The 21,372-nt window shown below is 36.6% G+C and overlaps 1 protein-coding gene across 4 annotated transcripts in view; it reads left to right on the top strand.

Annotated features, from left to right (window-relative positions):
* Positions 1–19,285, top strand: part of LOC139966756 (galanin receptor type 1-like) — a 53,744-nt gene extending 34,459 nt beyond the window's left edge. For 3 of the 4 annotated variants that reach the window (XM_071970093.1, XM_071970092.1, XM_071970094.1), the window contains exon 2: positions 16,432–19,285. In XM_071970093.1, the coding sequence (XP_071826194.1) occupies positions 16,470–17,609 (1,140 nt within the window). In that variant the 5' untranslated portion in view covers positions 16,432–16,469 and the 3' untranslated portion in view covers positions 17,610–19,285. Of the gene's footprint in view, positions 1–15,895; positions 15,917–16,431 lie in introns of those variants that run through there. The other variant, XM_071970096.1, reaches the window with a different exon arrangement.
* The last annotated feature ends 2,087 nt before the right edge of the window (positions 19,286–21,372 follow it).

Here is a 21,372-nt window from a genome sequence, read left to right as displayed (position 1 = left end):
TTTGTCAGTTTAGAATTCGGTCGGTGTCTATTTCGTATTCAAAACCCCTATCATTAATATACGTAAAACACATGAACGTTACTTGATCGAAAAGATCTCTTGTCTTGAGCAAACATATATATATCCGTCCAACTCTACTAAAATCTAAGATAAATGATGCCAGGGCTGAACTGGAGACTTTATATAATTACAAAACTCATGAGTGTATATTATTGTTAGATCCAGAGCTAGATGGTCAGAAGAGGGAGAAAGGAGTACGAAATACTTTCTGAACTTTAAAAATAGAGAAATAAATCCATACATTCAATCTGTGAGTTAGGTGTGGGTAACGATACTGTTATTTATACCAAATATGATATCATGAATGAGGTTAAGAAGTTTTACACCAAGAGTAAAAATGTTAACCCGTATAACTTTCATTGTAATCTTAATTGAAATCACAAAAAAACTCTCTGAGGAAGAGAATTCCAGTTACGAAGGACCCCTCACTTTAGGACCCCTCACTTTAGATGAATGCACACGACGTTCGTTAAATTCCATGCCCTTGAACAAATCACCTGGTTCAGACAGACTCCCAATTTTATAAGTTGTTTTGGAATGAAATTGTAGTACTAGTAACTACTTCTTTTAACCATGCATTTCGTAAAGGTTACACATTTCCGATGAACAGGGGAGAGCATGCAGTATTACTCTTATATCGAAACCCTCAAAAGACCAGCGTTTTCTGGAGAGAAAAAAACTGGCGCCCTATTTCACTATACTCATCGTAAATTATCAAATAGTTGCAAAATGTTTAGCCAATCGGATGAAGATGGTTCTCCAAGACTTGATTAATCCAGAAGAAACTGGGTTTTAAAAAGGGAGATTTATAGGTGAGAATATCCGTCTTATCTTAGATCTCACTGATTACTGCGACAACCACTCTACCCCAAGTGCCCTCCTATTGTTAGATTATGAGAAAGCTTGTGACTGCCTTGATTGGGATTTTATGCTTAAAACGCTTTCTTTCTTTAACTTCGGACCAATTTTTATAAAGTGGATGCGAACTCTGTATAGCAACATTTCATCCTGTGATTCAAACAATGAATTTTTGACGAATTATTTCAAGGTGTCTCGTGGCGTAAGGCAGGGGTGTCCATTAAGCCCCTATATCTATTCATTACATACACTGGAAACTTAAATGCCTTGCTTATTTCAAACGTCAAAATTTAAGGTATAATGGAGTGTTAGCTCAGTCGCCGGTGCCTTTCAAGTAAGGTCCCGAGTTCGAGTCACTCCAAGATTAATGTATGTCGTCCAGTTACAGAGTTGTTGACAATTGACAATTCATAATCATGGACGTTAAATATGCATCTGAGAGACTGACTTCGGTCAGCTTGCGGCTTTGATAAGCCAATGATGGCTTCTTCGCGAGTTCCTGCTTGCAGGAGGATCTAAAATACATACATATATACATAATGATCTCTAACTGTACTATCAAAATATCCAATTATGCAGACGACACTGTCATTATAACGAATGGGTCTCAGAGTTCTATTAATGAAGAAAGAAGGGTTTTAAATAATTTTTCAAGTGCTTCGGGGTTAACTGTAAAGTTAGAACAGTCATATCTCTTTCCTGTGGGTCCCTTGATCTCCAATCCTCCTTTGTATTTCAATAATTTGCGATTTGTAGTAAGCAATGATGTTATTAATGACTAAGGCATTTCTATTACTCATCATGTGGATGACTTTTTCAAATTAAATTATACACCAATATATTAGGAGCCACTGGCAAAGAGTTTGAAATGATTATTAAAACTGTAAAAGTGCTTGACGTCCTCTTGAAACTCTATAGATGGATAAGAGTAAAATCAGTCTTTAAGCCTGCTATTATTTATCTTCTTCTTACTTTCTCTTCTGCATTGAGGTACATTCCAAATCATTGTTATGCACATGTTTATGCATAAAGAAGTACATTTACGTACAGATACTGCGTTCTCTAAGGCTAAGCATATTCATTATACAATCACGTATAAGAAGTGAAAGCTCGCGAACTGCATGAGTTGGCCAGCAGCGTCAATTAGTGCCGGCGTCTTCATTTATAGAAATGGATTCGCTTGTAGCACAGCACATCTTCGTCGCTCGTGGACATAACTTAAACATTCGTGTAAATTGTCGAAGGCCATTAATATTCATTACACAATTTACGTATACAAAGTTAAAAGCTCGCGAACTACATGACTTGGCCAGCAGTGTCAATTAGTGCCGGCGGCTCCATGTATAGAAAATGTTTCGCATGTAGCATAATACATTTTCATCGCTTGCGGCCAACACTTTAAACATTCGTGTAAATTGACATGAGTGAACATTTCGTTTTGCTAAATGAAAAAAAAAAGAGAATAAGTAGAGTCCTATACGGTCAGTTTTGTACTTACTTACAATATTGCACTCTGTATATACTCCCACCCGTGAAGTTTTTTTTTTAAATGTTTACAGATCTTATATGCAGAGATGAGTAACTCTTCCTTTAATTGGACCAAGTGTACCGTAGCTATAGATTTGTAGGGACTCTTTGTATTTCACTTAACGTAAAACTGACATTTGAATGATCACACGGTTACAGTCTCAATGTAACGGGACAGAACCTGAGAGTGGATCCAATTGTCTGGTTTTCGTGGCCAGTCTCTTTCTCTCTCCACCTCTCTCTCTCTCTCTCTCTCATGGGTGCATACTTTCCTGATAAAGTCTGACTTTATCCTAGGCATTTGGGTTAACTTTTCCTGATAAAGTAAGTTTACTTTAACCTAGGCATTTACGTTAAGATCATTGATACTCTATCGGTTTATACATTTAGATACATTATACAGAACACATACTTTTTAAGAAAAGTCTGCCAGGAAAGAACCTGGGCACGAAAACCAAACTACCGAACGACTGACCCGCTCTCAACCCCAGTCCCCTTGCATCGGGACTGCGATTGTGTGATCGTCGGGTGTGCATCACTATTCCCCTCGAAAGGGAACAGATACTATACATGATCTTAGCCAAAAGGTCGAGAAGTACACATCGCTCATCAACCCATAAAACCAGGATCACGTACAGTATAGATATATTCTCGTTCGAAGGTACACGTGATACTTCAATGAAAGTACCACCGTGGTGATCACATGGTCATAACAGTCACAATATGTAAGGGTCCTTATAAAGGTCTACGAGGGGTGAGAGAGGATCAAGTTATTTGATTTTTGAACCCAGGATTTATCTTGGCTGACTTTTTAATAAATATAATAATAAAAGAAAGAAGATGGCATAAACCTGATACCCATACATGTGAAGGATAATTTCACTCAGATACATAATATGGATCGCTCACCAACCTATAAGAGCTATATTCTTTTCTCTTTCGAAGGATACTCGTGATACTGCAACTGACGTATACCACCGTCATGGTTCACGTGATTATAGTGTCGATTTAAGGGGACTGGGGTTGTGAGTGGGTCAAGTTGTTTAGTTGTCATGGCCAGGCTCTAGTTTAGTTTAGAGACCCAAGGATCAGGAAGCCGTGCAGTAGCTTATTTCATGACACCCATATATCCGTGTTAGATCGGATTTAGTCTATTGTACCTTCGAAGACCTATTATCAACTAATTATGTGAATCAAAGTATTGCAATTTATATTAGTAACGTATAACGAAAGGGTTGAGTTCGACGCATGTCTTAATGCACGACATGCTTAAATAGTCTATTGACAAATGATTTTTAATCGAATCCAAGAATAAACTTTCCACTCCAATCGTGCGCCATTAATACGTTGGTACGGACAAGGGGCGCAACTGTAGACCATTTTGGTACTATAGGAGATGTGATATGATGTTATGTCGTCCAGGGTAGTGGTCTAAGGAGAAGGGTGACTCCCCCTCCCCCTCCCCCTCCCTTGGTACATGGAGTGTGCTTGGATGCAAAAAGATGATATATTTTGCAACTTCTGAAACAATGTTGAAGAATTTTGACTGATCAGTGTCGTGATTATAGGCTCTATTTAAATATATACTTGTCGATATTTATGTGCTCTGCACTATAGCTTTTATGGTAAATCTCTGTTTGCCAATGGGTGTGGGGGCGGGCTTGGCATAGTTCTTGGGACTACCCCCCCCCCCCTCTTGAAGTATACGTGGTTGCGTCCCTGGTACTGATATAAGATTGAACTATGAAAGGTCATAACCCCCCTCTAACGAAATAGTCACTCTCTCTTTCGAGTTGAATTTCCACCATCTTTTTTCCCCTTTTCTCAATTAAGTCGTAGTGTTAAGACCGAAAGGTCGTCGACACCTTGCCCCTTAATTCCGTTCTTGAATTCGTAAACAGTTTGCTGCAAATAAAAGATAGGATTCGTGTAGATTATATCTATCGTATTATGTATATGAAGTGGTGAAGCCTGTACTAAACATATACCGTTATATGCAGCAAAATATTCAAATTTGGGCTTTAAGGTTCCTTGTTTGTTATCACTTCTTTACGATGTGTGATTTCTAAGTATCATTGGTAAATATTTATTCTTCAAAAACAAATTTCCCCACGACTAAGAAAAAGGGGGAAGAAAGACAGAAAAGAGAGTTAATGTTATTTTACAACAACGGTCGAATCTTGTAATAAACACATTATTATTTTATTGTATTGAAGTGTGGGCTGTAATATTGTCCAAAGCCCCACGTTATATTTGTTTTATACGCTATATACCATCTATAAAATTCAAATTATATTCGAATGCATTTTTTTAGTTTCTCTAAACAGTTGCAAATGAAACTTATTTATCATATCCATATTATTTCGACAAATTATACAATATATTCGAAAGATAAAGCATCCGCATGCTGTGAAAAACATCAACCTGGAATTATTTACAATTTATAATTGGTAATAACGTTGTTTTCTTTTAGTTTATGAGTCGGAGCGCCCCTGAAATATCAATGGCTTGAGGCTCTTTTATTTACATTATCTCTGGTTGATTATGTTTGAACTTGTTTTGTTGTTGCTGTGTGTTTACTTGTGTGTTTTTTTTCCAGAATAGATTGATCAACTCTTGATCAGATACAAAGTAGAACGATTCAAATTCAAATGAGCGATGCATGCATGAATATAGAATGATCATATTTCGAGATGATATTTGACCCAAATGAATATATTATAGCAAAACATATAATACCCTTAAAAGAGCAATGGTTTATGTTGTCACAAATTTTAGCATACCAAAGATTGCAAAGAACTCTTTCTGAAGTTTACTGTTTCTCATAGATTTTGAACCACACAAGTAATTCATATAAGCATTAGGAAGTAATAAATTACAGAGCGGGATCCAGGTGGGTATGTGGTGTATGTAAACCTGCAATAGTTTAACTCTACAGATCCATTAAAGCTCATCTTAAAAGTTCAGAACGTTTCATATCGGAAAGTTTATTCTTTTGACGGACATAATGTTTTCCCTTGATACATGCGACGTGATTTGTTTCTTGATTTATTCTTCCGATTGTTTTTGGAAGTGGATGGAAACAAATTAACAAAACAACGATGATACTAGGAAGAAAACGGTTTTGGAATTAACATTTCCAATATGCCTTCATCTGCATGTTCATTAAATGCTTATTAACCTGAAAGTTGATCAAATGATAGAAACAAGGTCCTCTCTTCTTAAGTCATTGAGACCAATCGCTGACAATTCAGTCTATATTTCTATTGTTATATGTATATATATATATATATATATATATATATATATATATATATATATATATATATATATATATATATATATATATATATAGAAATGAATGTGTAGCAAGTGGTATGACAGATATATAGTAAATAAATAAAGAATAACACACCAGAAAAATTCCTCTTCACGACCGGTTTCGTCCTTTTTTGGGACTCATCAGGCGAAGGTAGGAATCGAACCCCGGATCTTGTGTGGCAGACCGAAGTCCGTGTCACTCGACCACAGTGATTCTACTGGTGTGTGAATGCGTATAAATTGGCTTTGTATAACTGTCATTGAGGGCGAATTAACCAAGTGTTATAATTATACAGAGTGCACCCCTTACGCCTGATGAGACCCAAAAAAGGACGAAACCGGTAGTGAAGTGGATTTTTTCTGGTGTGTTATTCTTTATTTATTTACTATATATATATATATATATATATATATATATATATATATATATATAGAGCAAAGTATTTTAAAAAAAAGTTAAAAAAGTTGAAGGTTTACAGTCTTTTATGAGGCTAATGCCTCCTCACACGACTTTACAACTTAACCCCTGGTCATTGGTAACTTGTCACACCCACACACCAAAGTGTGCACAACTCAATCAATCTCTCCTGGGGCACCACAGTGCACCACAACCACGTGTCCCCCGGGGGACTTCCCATAGGGTGCAGCCACAAACCGGCGTACGCAACTATATTTACAAGTTACCTCGCAGGTCCCCATTTATACACCTGGGTGAAGAGAGGCAATGGAGATAAAGCGCCTTGCCCAAGGACACAACGCAATGATCTGGCCAGGGCTCGAACCTGTAATCCTTAGATCACAAGTCCACTGCCTTAACCACACTATTTTAGGTGAACAGTTTGTCTTTTCAAAGCAGGATCTCTCTTTTGGTTAGAAATTAATTCAACGGCACCCATATAACTTCTTGCACCTGAAGTATTATATCCATATATATATATATATATATATGGATATAATACTTCAGGTGCAAGAAGTTATATGGGTGCCGTTGAATTAATTTCTAACCAAAAGAGAGATCCTGCTTTGAAAAGACAAACTGTTCACCTAAAATAGTGTGGTTAAGGCAGTGGACTTGTGATCTAAGGATTACAGGTTCGAGCCCTGGCCAGATCATTGCGTTGTGTCCTTGGGCAAGGCGTTTTATCTCCATTGCCTCTCTTCACCCAGGTGTATAAATGGGGACCTGCGAGGTAACTTGTAAATATAGTTGCGTACGCCGGTTTGTGGCTGCACCCTATGGGAAGTCCCCCGGGGGACACGTGGTTGTGGTGCACTGTGGTGCCCCAGGAGAGATTGATTGAGTTGTGCACACTTTGGTGTGTGGGTGTGACAAGTTACCAATGACCAGGGGTTAAGTTGTAAAGTCGTGTGAGGAGGCATTAGCCTCATAAAAGACTGTAAACCTTCAACTTTTTTTTTAAATACTTTGCTCTATATCCAGTATAAAGCTGGAGGTAACCTATGCACAACCCCAGAACAGATGATCAATAGTCTCTTCACTTCTGTTACAAAAAGTATATAGAGCATTATCCTTAATTTGCATATACGGTGAAGAAGGTAATTAGTACCAATGATGCGATAGATAAAACAATAATGGAACTACAGAAAAAATGGAATCTCTAAAGGAGAGCAGCACTTTTCTTCGACAGAACATTATCATTAGGCAGATTTGTCAAGGAGCAGAGATCTGTTACACATTTCACTAGAATACAGGGATTCATAATACTGACGCATATTGGAGAGAATTACTGGACCATACGAGATGAAAGAACAATCATCAGTTTCAGCTTATGAATTACTTTACAGGATTGAATTACATTACAGGATTTATTACGCTTTTCAAGTACAAAGAAGTACTTGGTGTTCTTTCCCCCTTCTCCACCCACCTAGCTCTGGAGCGAATGATAATACCCCTAAGTTCATAATCATAAATGTGTTGTAGTTTATTCCTGGTCAAAGAAAGTTTATTGATATCATCAGAGAAATTTGAGGTCCAACGGGCTTGTTCAATGCAGGAAATCTCCTTTAACAACTGTTTCTCCAATGCCTCCTTTCTTTTGCCTTTTACTGTACACAATGGTGGTTTTGCGAATAGAATATTTGATATAGTCCCAACGAAAAAGGGGGTCTTTGTCTTTCAAATTTTCAGCGAGATCTAAAATGAGCTTGGTATTTGAATTGATATATAATCGTAGGCAGCGAGAAGAGAATTGTGGAATTTCCAAAAAAACCTGGCCCCATCTTGTCATCATGAGTGCTTAGAACTATAGGTGTATGATTGAATGGTCGGAAACGAGGCCAGGAATAAAATTACACTTAGACACTGGATGCAAGAAATAACGTGAAATTAAAACAAAATATTTCAAGTCTGCAATGCATATCATGAGTTATGTTTGAGGTCCATGAAAAATGTTAAGCATATGGATTTCGCTCACGCCAAAAGTCATTTAAATCGAATGTGGACATAATGTCAAGACATTTATTTCTAGCATTAAAATTGGTGCGGGGGTTCCCCCCCCAGATTTATCATACTCTAATTTAAAGACAAAGTTAAAGTCCCCTCTTATTATTAACGAGCCCTGCAGTCCAGTGGCGTAGGAAGGTACTTTTAAGTGGGGGGGGGGGGCTGAAGACCGATGGCCGGCCTGGGGGAGGGGTCTAAGGAGGGGGAAAGGAGGGGTCCCCTCACCTTTGGACTTTTTTGCATTTCCAGGTGGCCTCAGATGCAATTTGGTGCAATATAGCACACTTCAACACCCACTCCATTTGTAAATAATTTTGCATTTTCACCTGGCCTTATAGATGCAGTTTGGTGCTCCAAATGAGATTTTATTCTCATTTGGAAATGAAAAAGGGGTTTTCTGACTTGCGGAGCGGGGGGGGGGGGCGGAATGATACTTCCGCCCCCATATTTTTCACTGGGGGGGGGGCTGGCGTCCCCCAGCCCCCCGGTTCCTACGCCCTTGCTGCAGTCTATCCCTGAGTAAGAGATGAAGATGCTCGAAAAAAGAGAGTTCATCGCGGTTAGGGCCGTACAAACAGACAAGTGAAAAATACGTTTGCAGAACCTCAATATCCAAAAGAATAAGCCGGCCATTGTTGCCTATTACAAGGTTATGAATTGAGAAATTTAGATAAGGATTTCAAAGGATGCAGACACCTCTACTAGTATAGTGCCATGACCAAAAATGATTTCCCCACCCCCACTCGTTTTTCCAGCAACTCTCAACGTCAGGAGTACTGTGTGTCTCTTGGATAAAGTAAAATGTCGCTTATATTATTTGTGTCGATAAGGAAAAACCTTTCTTCTTTTGTTACTCTGCCTTAAAACTCTTACATTGTAAGAGCTTAAACGAAGTTCTCCCATGAACTCATTGAAAATCAATGGTAGATGTAATTACGGTAAATCGTAGAAAGATATATGAGGTATAATCGTGTGGGGGGGCGGGGGGAGGGGGGAGAGGAGAAAAGGTTAAAGTAAGGCAGATGACAAATTTATTGACAATTGAACATACATTGGTATCACTTTTGGAGATAGTGGAGTTGAGTGAAAAGAATGAAAATGGAGAAATAAAAACAGTGAAAATAAACAAAAACATCACGTAGTCAGAGTGACTACACACCCTCGCTCCCAAAACACAAGCGATGTCAAAATACGATCGAGGAGTTTTCCTGGGAGGGCATTAATGATAACATGAAAAAAAAAAACAATAAAGAGAACCATCGTAGTAAGTAAAGAGAAAGTAACATGATCCATACGTCCTAGCAATCAATAGGCGCATAAACAATCACAATGTGAAAGAAATTATACAGCAACTTGAAACCTATTATTGTTGGTAAGGTGACGAGTAGAAAGAACACTTCTGAGGATTACTTCAAGTAAAGTTTTGTTGCCAATGGAGATTGCATAATAAACAAATATCTGACCTGCCGTTGTGCACGGCTTCTCACATTAAGATGAACAAAATTGAAAAGCGGATTGCAGTGCGTAAGGCTAAGTAATAAAAAGATGCTTCTGATGTATCCTGAAGGTAAAAGTTTGTGGCCCTAAAGATAATGGAAAATCATTCATTTTTGTTGATAAGGGAAGCCATGGGTGCCCCTATCCTGTTCGAGCTTTTTAAGTCTTGCGTCCAAGGATGAACATGTTTGTTTCAGTGCTTCGTTTCCAGACGAAAGCTCATCCACCGCGATTCTCTCCAGTTCCTTGGAGATATTTCTCTTAATTCTTTCAAGAATATATATTTATATATATATATATATATATATATATATATATATGTATATATATATATGTATATATATATGTATATATATATGTATATGTATATATATCCCGGTGGAGGCTGGAAGTTTTTTCACTGGTCTTGATTTTCCAACTCATTACGATTTTCATTTATATATATATATGTATATATATATATATATACATATATAATTATATATAATTTTATATATATATATATATATATATATATATATATATATATCTTTATATATATAATATAATTACTATGTATGTAAGTGTATTTGTGTGTATCCTATTCGATACATACAAAAATTGACACGTTTTGTTTGCAGTGACTTTTTTGATGACTGACTAGTTGTGATTATGTTTTTCTTCCAATATTACATCCAACTTTCTACTCAAAACTTAGGATGCATCAACATATGGATACACTACAGTAATTGATGTAATGTAATAACTGTACATTCCTAATGTTAAGATGTAACCCTAGACAATACAAGACAATACAAGGTCAAGACAATGTCGTGAAAAGTTAAACAAAACAAGAAATTCGTTGTCAGTGTGTAACTATCACGTGAATCTTTTTTGCTTCAAGTTTACTTTTGGTGGAAATTTCAGTGGTAATTTCAGTTATTAATATCTCGGATACCATTAATTAGATGTCATGCAAATTTCTTAATGACGATTATACTATGTTCATCGATTATCCTTCTAATACCATCACGTATTTAGTAAAAGTACAGTTAAGTATTAATGGAACCCCTTCAATTTGCTTTCTCCAGTTCCAGTCACTCACTGGTCATATTCATCACAGAGTAACGCTTTCGTACTTTTTTTTACTTATTTATATTATTATACAAAGCTCATATTTGAGCAGTCGACCATTAGTTTGACAACTTATTAAAAAAATATCAAGTATTAGCAGTCATTTTGTTACTTCGAGTCAACCAGAGGGCATTCACTTTAGAAAAAACAAATCATTTTCATCGTTATAAATGGATACCGTTAAGTCCTCCGGTGAACAGCAAATGTACTTTGAGCATTTGTTTTCATATGAGGTGTCAGACTAACCCCCCCCCCCCAAAAAAAGGGGGGCTGAACGAACTAAACCTATACTGTATAGAAATATGACAACTTTAGCAATTACGAAATACAAACGTACTTTTTGTGGCAGGGATATGATGCATGTAAAGAGGGCCTCTTTTGTGTTTATGTTATCGTTCTTTTCCACTGAATTTCTAAGCGTAATTTTCGTATAATTTCTTTTAACATTGCCGACAATAAACCAAGTCAATAGCTTGTCCAATTCCCATGACATATATTGCTCAAGCAAATATCCACTTAAAAAAAAAAAGTTACGTGATTTTATGTAGCAGCTCTAATACCAGTAGATTTCTACGGGGGTATCCATGCAGCTTTATGGGTATGACTTGTGTGTGTGTGGGTGCGTGTGCGTGCGTGCGTTCGTGTGCGGTTTAGTTTCGAAACATTTGTAATTTCACATAATAACGTAGAAATGCGCTGGTAGGCAATTTGACACATGCATGAATGTGAGTCAGTGTGTTTTAGTACACACACACACACACACAAAACAGCGCGCAACAACCAGTTCATCAATGAAGATAAAATAGTTTCTTGTTTGAACATATACCACTATAACCTAAACTCTTTTTCGAATACAACGTTCTCTTGCTTAGAGCAGAAGGTGATCACAGGGTGATATTTGTAATTATGCTACTCGTGGCATCTGTTTGTTTTTTGTGAAAACTTCTTATTTTCAGTCCAGTTTATTAAAAATTTGCATTGTACAATCCAATTATGGAAAACATAAGATTATACAATATATATACCACATTTTACAACATTTCCTACAATCATTTTTGCTAACTACAAAATTTACAATATTTTACATAATTCAAATGCTTACTACCTTCTTTTCTTATATAGTCTAATTCTTGCTCTCTCCGTAAAATTTGATGAGGCCCATATAGCTAGGAATTCTGAGTTTGAGGGGCACCAATAAGACCAAAAGGACGGCACAGTTATAATATGTTATGCAAGTTTCGAATAGCAACAGGAACTTATTAAATCTAATACCAAAACTTGCTTTTAAATGAGATAAAGCGTTGGTTGGATTAATGTAAGCATGAATGGAAAAAAACAAAACAAAGCAAAGGGTTATTCATGGCGACTATATAATATAATATTACATTAACATTATTATTAATAATTACAATCGTTAATGTAAGATACAATCATCTTAAAATTACGATTTTCAGTATGTTTTAGTGACATGCATAGAGGATACCTTAGGAGTCTGATTGTTTCTTTAAAGGCCAGATTTCTTTTCTCAAACGACAAAGTATTTTGTTTTTCTCTTTTTTTTTATTGGTTGAAAAAAGCTGCTAACTTAAATGGATTTCCTGATACATGTGTCATGGGTCAAGTTATACTAAAACATACATTGTTAAATTCTCATGATATTCCTGTTAAAATTGTTAAATCAATATTTAGTATTGCCAAAAATTTTAGAAGATTTTTTTGTAACTTTATACATTCGATTTCAAATTTTAAAAGAACTTTCTCTCTATTCACCATGATTTGCACCTGGCATATACCATTAACCGTAAATATCGCGTAATGCGCGCTATAACCGTATATCGTTACCGGAGAACCGGAGATGAAACACTATATAGTATACACTGTATGTAATAGGACAGCACTAAACGACATATGCCGCACAACGATCAGTTCGAATTCAACCAAGGGCGTAGGAACCGGGGGGGGGGGCTGGGGGGGGCGCCAGCCCCCCCCCAGTGAAAAATGTGGAGGGGCGGAAGTATCATTCCGCCCCCCCGCTTCGCAAGTCAGAAAACCCCTTTTTCATTTCCAAATGAGAAAAAAAATCTCATTTGGAGCACCAAATTGCATATAAGGCCTGGTGAAAATATAAAATTAAGTTTACAAAATGGAGTGGGTGTTGAAATGTGCTATATTGCACCAAATTGCATCTGAGGCTACTTGGAAATGCAAAAAATTCCAAAGGGGAGGGAGACACCCCCACCCCTTAGACCCCTCCCCCAGGCCGGCCATCATAGACCCCTCCTCCAGGCCGGCCATCAGTCTTCAGCCCCCCCCACTCAAAAGTACCTTCCTACGCCACTGAATTCAACCATCACTTAGCTTACAGAAATGATAAGAAACTACAGTTAAAAGGAAGTTGTTGATCATAAACAAAGTTCTCTGTATTGCATTTTATCTCTGAAACGCTGAAGGCCAGTAATTGTATAAAACCGGGAACTTTATTCCACAGGTTAATATATAAAAACCGGTAACCGGGTAGAGATTCTTAATGACATGATCAAACCGAGCGGCTCAGGATGCTATCCCTGTGAAATGTTTATAGTGCTTTACTTCTTATACTCAGAATCGGTTATATCGAATGTCACTTATTGTGTAAGGATAATTCGGTATACCGCGTGTCGCAATACAGGTCCCACTTGGCTTAGTTAACTTTGCAGGTTATAGCTTGCCATAGTCTGCTTCAAATTGTTTAAAAATGTAATTAGAAACATCTGTATAGGTTTGGACTTTGCATATAGTTATTACCGTCTTTTACATCAAACCGAATAAGCGGTTATTTCAGATGAAGGGATTACCATATGAAATAAATACTTATTAGGTCATGTCTTACCCATCACAAGTAGTATTTTTCAGCCACAAAACAGAGCATGCATTGCATGTTTGTCGAAGCAGAAATATGAATTATTAATCACTAGTCATAAAAAGTGTCATTAGAAAATATCGCCAAACTGATGGAACTGTTCAATAATCTCGATTATTTGTTTACTTTATCAATTGATGTGTGCATGTTGTTTTTACATGTATTAATTTGATATTTGGGCTATTTGATGAAGAAATATACACAGTATTATGTTGAACTAAATATTAAAATATATTATCAATTGACTTTTCAATAAGAATTGACAAATTATCATCTCAACCATATAATGAGTAATGCATAATTTATCAATAATATTGTCTATAGTATAGTGCGGTTGGAGGTGGGGGGGGGGATTAAAATACATCTCACTGCAGTCTTGTATATATATATATATATATATATATATATATATATATATATATATATATATATCTATATCTATATCTATATATATATATATATATATATATATATATAGATATATATATATTTATATATCTATATTTATATCTATATATATATATACATATAGGCCTATGTATATTTATTCTTCTTCTTCATTGCTATTGCAATTGTGTAATTTACCTTAAGTGTTTGTAAATATGTGCAATGTTGTCAGCGTAAAGATGCTCCAAAGGTCCGTGTTGCGAGGTGCCTATGGGATCCCCTGTATAGCAAGCATTACAGCTTGTGCAGTTGAATTTATTAGACCACACGAGATTTAATGCTTAAAGAGATATAATCTTTGACGGCAAACATATTACGGAGTCTAATAGAAACAAACACTAAGTTAACTTCAATGTCTGTGCAATACGTCTGCATATAATATGTCTGTATAATATGTCTGCATAACATGTCTGAATATAATATGTCTGCATATAATATTATGTGCATATAATGTCTGTGCAATACGATTTGATTAACTGTCTAAATTTATTCTGTGCGTAACAAGAAAAAATGATAAACACATAAAAAAATGGAAGAGTACTATATCTGTTTAGTTTCTCAATAGTGAATGTAATGTTGGGGGTTCCGGGTATTGATAAATTGAAAGAAATCCTCGGCTTCATTATCATTTCTTGAAAAGTCAGAAAATATCGTCACCACATCTACTGTAGAAAGATCATTAAGAAAATGCTATTTTCCCCCACAAATTCCCCATGAATAAAATTGGCCCAAACGTGTGCTAATGGAGAATCCGTTGCCCCATTATCCACTTGATCATATAATAATTACCATTGAATAATAAGAAATGCGTTTGTGAGGTTGCAAAACACGAACAATATCTGGAGGTCTCGCCTATCAATACCAATACCTAGATATATAGTTTTCCATAACAAATATCGATGGCAGTATTTATCAACGGTTTCAGATAATGGAATGTTAGTGAAGAAATAGCTCGATACGACTGTATCGATCGGTTATGATTAATATAACCAATCGAAGATCACGAAGGTAAACAACCTCCCTGACAGATATCTCATTAAACGCGGCACAATTCAGAATGTTTCATTACACATTATTATTACACATTATTATTATTACTATTTTTGATAAAGCATATAGAATATGTTTCCTTGACTAGAATCTATTCTGCTTGTATCAGCTTGTCATGAAAGGTGGCATGTAAAATTTGACTCTGAAGTATCACATTTCATCGACAGAGTCTGGAAAATGAATATATATCAATAATACATATATATTAATTTCTAGCTTCCTATATATTCTTAATATATATAATAAACAATAATAATATATGAGTAATGTTAAACTTTAGCACAGTTATTTATACATATACAGAACTTCACTAGTGATTTGAATACGCGTTGACAAAGGTAAAAACTCTGTATATTGACATACCGACAGTCGGTTCTTTTATCATGAAGTATATGATTATTACCATGTGATTTATTGACTTATTATAATGATTGTTAACTTTATGTATTATTTATGTAATAGGAGAACTATTTGAACTTTAGCTCCTATTCAGATGTGTACCATATTTTGAAGTACATAATTCCAGACTAAGTCTAAAGGTGTATAGCTATATATGTTCCATAGGGTTATAAGTTGTTATAATATGTGTACCGGTACATAACGTTGAGTGTTGAAACGATCAGAATGTGCTACCGTCTGGTGTGATTATATTTTGCAATTATTTTCAGAAAGTGATCTTTGTACGTTTTGTATCTCATCAAGCTGATTTCTTGTCTCATCTTGTTATATATTTTATAGAGTATAGAGTTATCAAGAGGTAGATATCGCGGAGCCCAGCCCGTGAATGATTCCCATCCGGTTGCACATAAGGGCACTCTAATGTTTCATATAGATTGAATCTTTCAATCTAATGATTAAAAGAAAATCCGCCTACCTTTTGACGGTTAGGAACAGAATGAATCATCGTTCTCCATACACTATTAAGGGATATTCTGTTGGGGAACAATGTAAAAAATCTTTTTTTTTTGCGACCAAAATATTCTACACTGCTTGGTGAAAACTCGAGTTATGGTTAATATCGGCGAAGTCTCCTGGAAGTGGGCAAATGCTCTTGAAATTGATTCGGTTAAAAATTGAGCAAAAACGATACAACTTTTATCGTAAACCCTAAGTAAAATGCATCTTTACTTTTTTTTATTATTTTGATTTAACACAAGGTAATCATAATTCTTTCTTATCTTCGCTTCCTTCGCAGAATTCGTCTGACCTTTTCATGAGAGCATTTCATTCAAAATGGACGTTTGGTCGTCGTCGTCGTCGTATGGAAATGGCAGTTCCTTTGACCCAGCTATGGTCTTACAACTCTGCCAAGAGCCAATGTCTTTCGTGGTAAAGGTCGGCATTACCCTTTTGATTGCTATAGCAGTGTTTGGCATCGTTGTAAATGTGTGCTACCTTTTCACCGTTTTGAACAATCATAATCTCCGCACACCACCGAATTTATTGGTGACCAATTTAGCGGTAGCGGATTTGCTATATTTAGCGGTAGCAGTCCCATTCTACGTGGAACACGAGATTAACCCGTGCTTTCAGTTTGGACTGGCGATCTGTAAACTCATGAATATGTCTCAATTGATAGCCCAATGCGTGTGTATCTATTCACTGATGTTTGGGTCCATTGAGCGTTACGTCGCTATCACTAGAGTGGGCCGTAGCGGCCATCTTTGTAATAACCAGTGTACAATGATGAGCATCGTCTTCATATGGCTGATATCTTTTCTCCTATCGACGCCGATAATGATCATAGCCAAATTGGAGGTTTTCGACTTAGTTTGCGTTTACCTGCCGCATCAAACGCTTACAGCGCAGATCCACGAGCTGATACGTTTCGCTCTGCTCTACGTCATTCCCTTGATTGCGATCTCGTGGTGTTACAGCCGCATTTTCAGTCGCTTGATGAAGAGTACCGGTACCTTTCGGAACGAGAGACAACCAGGTCTGGTACCGCAGCTCAGAGCTCGAAGGAGGGTCGCTAAAATGCTGGTGACTATCACTGTCTTCTTCGCAGTCTGTTGGTTGCCGTACTTCGCTTATTCGATCTGGTTCGAGTTTATATCCAGTGCCCATAGCACTGTCCTCGATATCTTTAGACACGTTCATTTTTGTTTGGGTTTGATCAACTCTTGCGCTAACCCAGTGATCGTTTACGTTATGAGTTCTACGCACAGGAGAGCATTGAGGAATACTTTTCGTCGCCGACAGGGCAAAGACGGTCCGAAGAACGGGCCTGCCATGACCACGATGAGCAAGACGTACGCGTCAGAGAGCGTTCTGCTGAGAAACCGAACACCGGTCAAACCGGAACAGAACACCGATATATCGGATATAGCAAAGGACTCGCACAGTTACGCAGTGGATGACAGTTTGCTTTAAACGTGAAATGGTCACGCGAATGAATGGATAGTATATATGGCGAAACATTGCATAAAGTCGCAGTATATATACGAACGACTTCAAATCGTATATTGCGATCTACATTTGCTGGACAGTCAAGTAATGGACAGTTAAATGGACATCTTAATCAAGAAACATATTACTATCGATCTCAAAAGCATTTTTTTTTGTGGTCTGATGCATCGACTTATCTATACTTTAGTGCTACGAGATGAAAATCTCTCGGAAAGTACTTTAGCAATTGTTTAGCACGTTAGTACTGATGACCTGTAAATATATGCTTTTGTTGTCTCAAGTGCAAGATTTGAATCGTTTACGGAAATCATAAAAAGCGAGCATTTTCTGTAATGAAATAGATTCACCCCCTCCCCACCTCTCCTACTCCCCTCAGCAGTCACTGCCTTTATCCAGTTAGTTTTGTGGATCCTTCATGACAGGAGCTAAGTGATGTCAAAAGCAGTAAAGATTACCCGTGAATCAATTACATTAAAAACTTTGAGCTAAACGTCATGGCTGAAAATTATGCAAAACAATATTCTTCAAGATGACCGATGATCTAGCAGATTTTTGTGTCGATTTTGTTGGCGCTTGGGAGGGGAGAAGGAGGAGGGAGTTGTCCATTGGGGGTGGTATGTTTAACGTGATTGAAAAAAAAAATCACGTCAGGGTTGTAAGCAAAGAAATATCAGAAACAGAAATTCCCCTATCTGAGAGATCACTAGTGTTATCCCCTCCCTGTCCACTCCACCTAACCTCTCTCCTCCCCAAATAAAATACAAATATTATTACCGCTCTCTTAGCCCGAAAGGTATCCAATAAAGTGCAAACAGTACGCCTTAAAAGTTGGGTATATAAGTGACGCAAAGTAGAACAAGTAATTATAACGTATTTTCCCTGCAAAAGTTTCAGTGTCTGAAACGGCATTTTTTCTTTCAGCATATTTTTCTATCATTCGTCAATGCCTTCGATATAAACAGAATCATATTTTATTGTATAGTTGTACAACAGTCTATCAGAAGGTTTTTCAAAATATATATCATGTCTGCGTTTCGCTAATATAACATATACAAAAGTGCAAAAAGAAATATTTTGAGAAAAATGTCATAAGGTAACGATCAACACTATGCTATTGATTTTTACTTTAGGCCACTAAACTTAAAATTTGTTTTGTTCTCAACTTTAATATCTATTCATCAATATCTTGACATTTTAAGTTTAAAAGTTGATGTTAATTAAGTTTATCTACATATGTTTACATTCCTGTATTTAACTTGCTATTTTTCATGCGATCTGTACGAATTGTTTTGATATGTATGCCATGTGTATAACCTATACCCCTTTATAAACCATAATTTTAAATATTGGTAACATTTTGTTATGACATTAAAATCCCCGGCTATTTGCCATTAAGTTCTAATATCATCGATTTCAATTGAAACATATATGATCCATGGTTATGTAAAAGGAAGGGGTGTGGCCTTGGAGTTGTTGAAGTCGAATCTCATTGGGGGTATCTGGTGTCGGCCTCCCCAGAAAATAATATAACTTTTTACGTCAAATGGTACATTCTCATTCAAATGTATACTATACATTTGGTCTGTAATTAGGTCTAAACTTACCGTTGTGATTTGTGTGCGGTTCAACGGGGAGGGGACGGGATGGGCGTGGGCGGGGGAAGGGGGGGCAAGCATGGACAGTTTTCCTATTTGTTTTGAGCAATGCTCAATCTTGTTTGGTCAAACGTGCATGCATTCAGTGTTACGGAATCCAGCGAAAGCAAAACTTCATAGAGAACTTCGGTCGACCACTTACCCCTCCTCAAACTTATCTACACGCTTAGCTCGACGTGTAAAACTTGGTAAAAGGACGTAGATATAAAATATGGCGTTACATCTTTGCAGGGATGAGACCTACATTTTCATATGATACCTCCATATGCTACCATAATCACATTTCCAGTTCACACACTTGTATAACTATTGACACCGTTTATAGATGTTATTTGTAACTAAGTGTTTACTGTGTTCGATTTGATTTTCTTGCCATATATGTTTCGTCTTCGAGTGTTACTAAATTTTGCTACAGAATTTGATAAAATGATACTTCCATGGATCAACTCTTCCATGGACTTGGTTGGTACTGACCATTCGAGATTTAAGTTTTAACACATATCCATCACGAGAGTCAGACAGCAGTTCGAACGCAATCACTAGATCTCGTTACATCAGATATTTCTTCGAAAACGAGAACGTTCTACAAAAAGGAAGTCAAGTCGAACGAATTGCAAGAATGAACAACGCCAGGAGGGGACTCCACATGTATCCAAAGTAATTTGAATTACAGCTCATTATGATTATGACTATGACTATGATTATGATTTTAGAATGGCATTTCGTTCACCTTTAATCATGGTATCCCTATTATGTAAATATTCTGTTCGAATTAAAATAAAATATATATAATGTCAATATACTTTCGATGGGTTTCTTGGATTTTCTCGTGTCCAAATTTCTATTGTTTATTGGTTTGAATGGATGGACGGGGTTTGGAGGCGTGAGGAGCGGGTACCTTTAATACTCAGCTTCTTCGAAAAGATAATTGGCTGGGGTTTCCAAGTATCTATGCGGAGGCGATATTTTTTTTTTCTTCCTATTAAGAATACTTACAACTAACGACCATCATTGCTTGACGAGTTATCTTAATCGAGGAATTCAGTGGAGAAGCGGAGAAATACTATAACATCACAAAATGTTTCCTCGATTTCGATTTTGTAAAATATATGATTGGAATATGAGTACAGGTATTTGAAGGAGGGTTTGGATTGGTGGTTGGGGAGGGGGATGTAGAGGAGTGGGTAACGGCTACACAATTGATTTACAAAGACTTTCCATAATACTTGATTCTTCTTTGAAAGACACTATAAACCTTTATACCGAACAATGGAAGCTCAAGTAACTAAATGCCTTATTTTATTTTCCGCTTCATGATTATCAATTTAGTTATTTTCTCTGTTTTCTCATTTTTGTCTTTTAAGAGTTATGATATTGTATAGGAGTCGTAAATATTTTTACAGATTGTCTTTCCATAGAACCACGGCGATGTATAAATAATATGTCTATGTGTATATATATATATATATATATATATATATACATATTTATATATATTCATATCTTGATATATTTCCTTATTTATTTCAAGTCTTAGATGCCGTAACTTTTAGATTACCATGGAGACAAAAGAGGACTTCGAGGTAACAGGATATGTTCTGTCTCTCTCACGTCCATTATCTGGATTATGTTCTTTATAAGCTAAAGCGAAATGAATTCCTTCAAAGGATGACATGGAAATACAGAATTCACAGTGGGCACGTTTTCAATCCAAGTATGTAGGTTGCTCTGCAACATATCCAAGCCAACAGGATGTATATATATATATACAGATATATTCGTGTATGTGACCTTATGGCGACCCTTTGAGATGAGCTGTTTTGGGGTTTTTTACTGTTCTTGGTACGTAAGATTGCCAGCTTTTCTTCTACGTAGAGGTTGCACTGGCCCGATTCACGTTTGTGTGTGTTCGATTCCTTTGCTATCTCCCAGCTTATATTGTGGCTAATTCCCCCTCTTTTCAGGTTCCATACGTACTTTGACAGTTTTGTTTCTTTTTGGTTCTTTTCATGTCTGAGAGATTTTGTGTGGTTGGGTTGAACCGCTGCTTAAATGGTCCTCCTGAAATGCCG

This window comes from Apostichopus japonicus, chromosome 4 (assembly GCF_037975245.1).
Source record: "Apostichopus japonicus isolate 1M-3 chromosome 4, ASM3797524v1, whole genome shotgun sequence".
Lineage (NCBI taxonomy): Eukaryota > Metazoa > Echinodermata > Holothuroidea > Aspidochirotida > Stichopodidae > Apostichopus > Apostichopus japonicus.
Note: the sequence above shows the minus strand (reverse complement) of the source record. Positions and strands in the feature narration are given on the sequence as shown.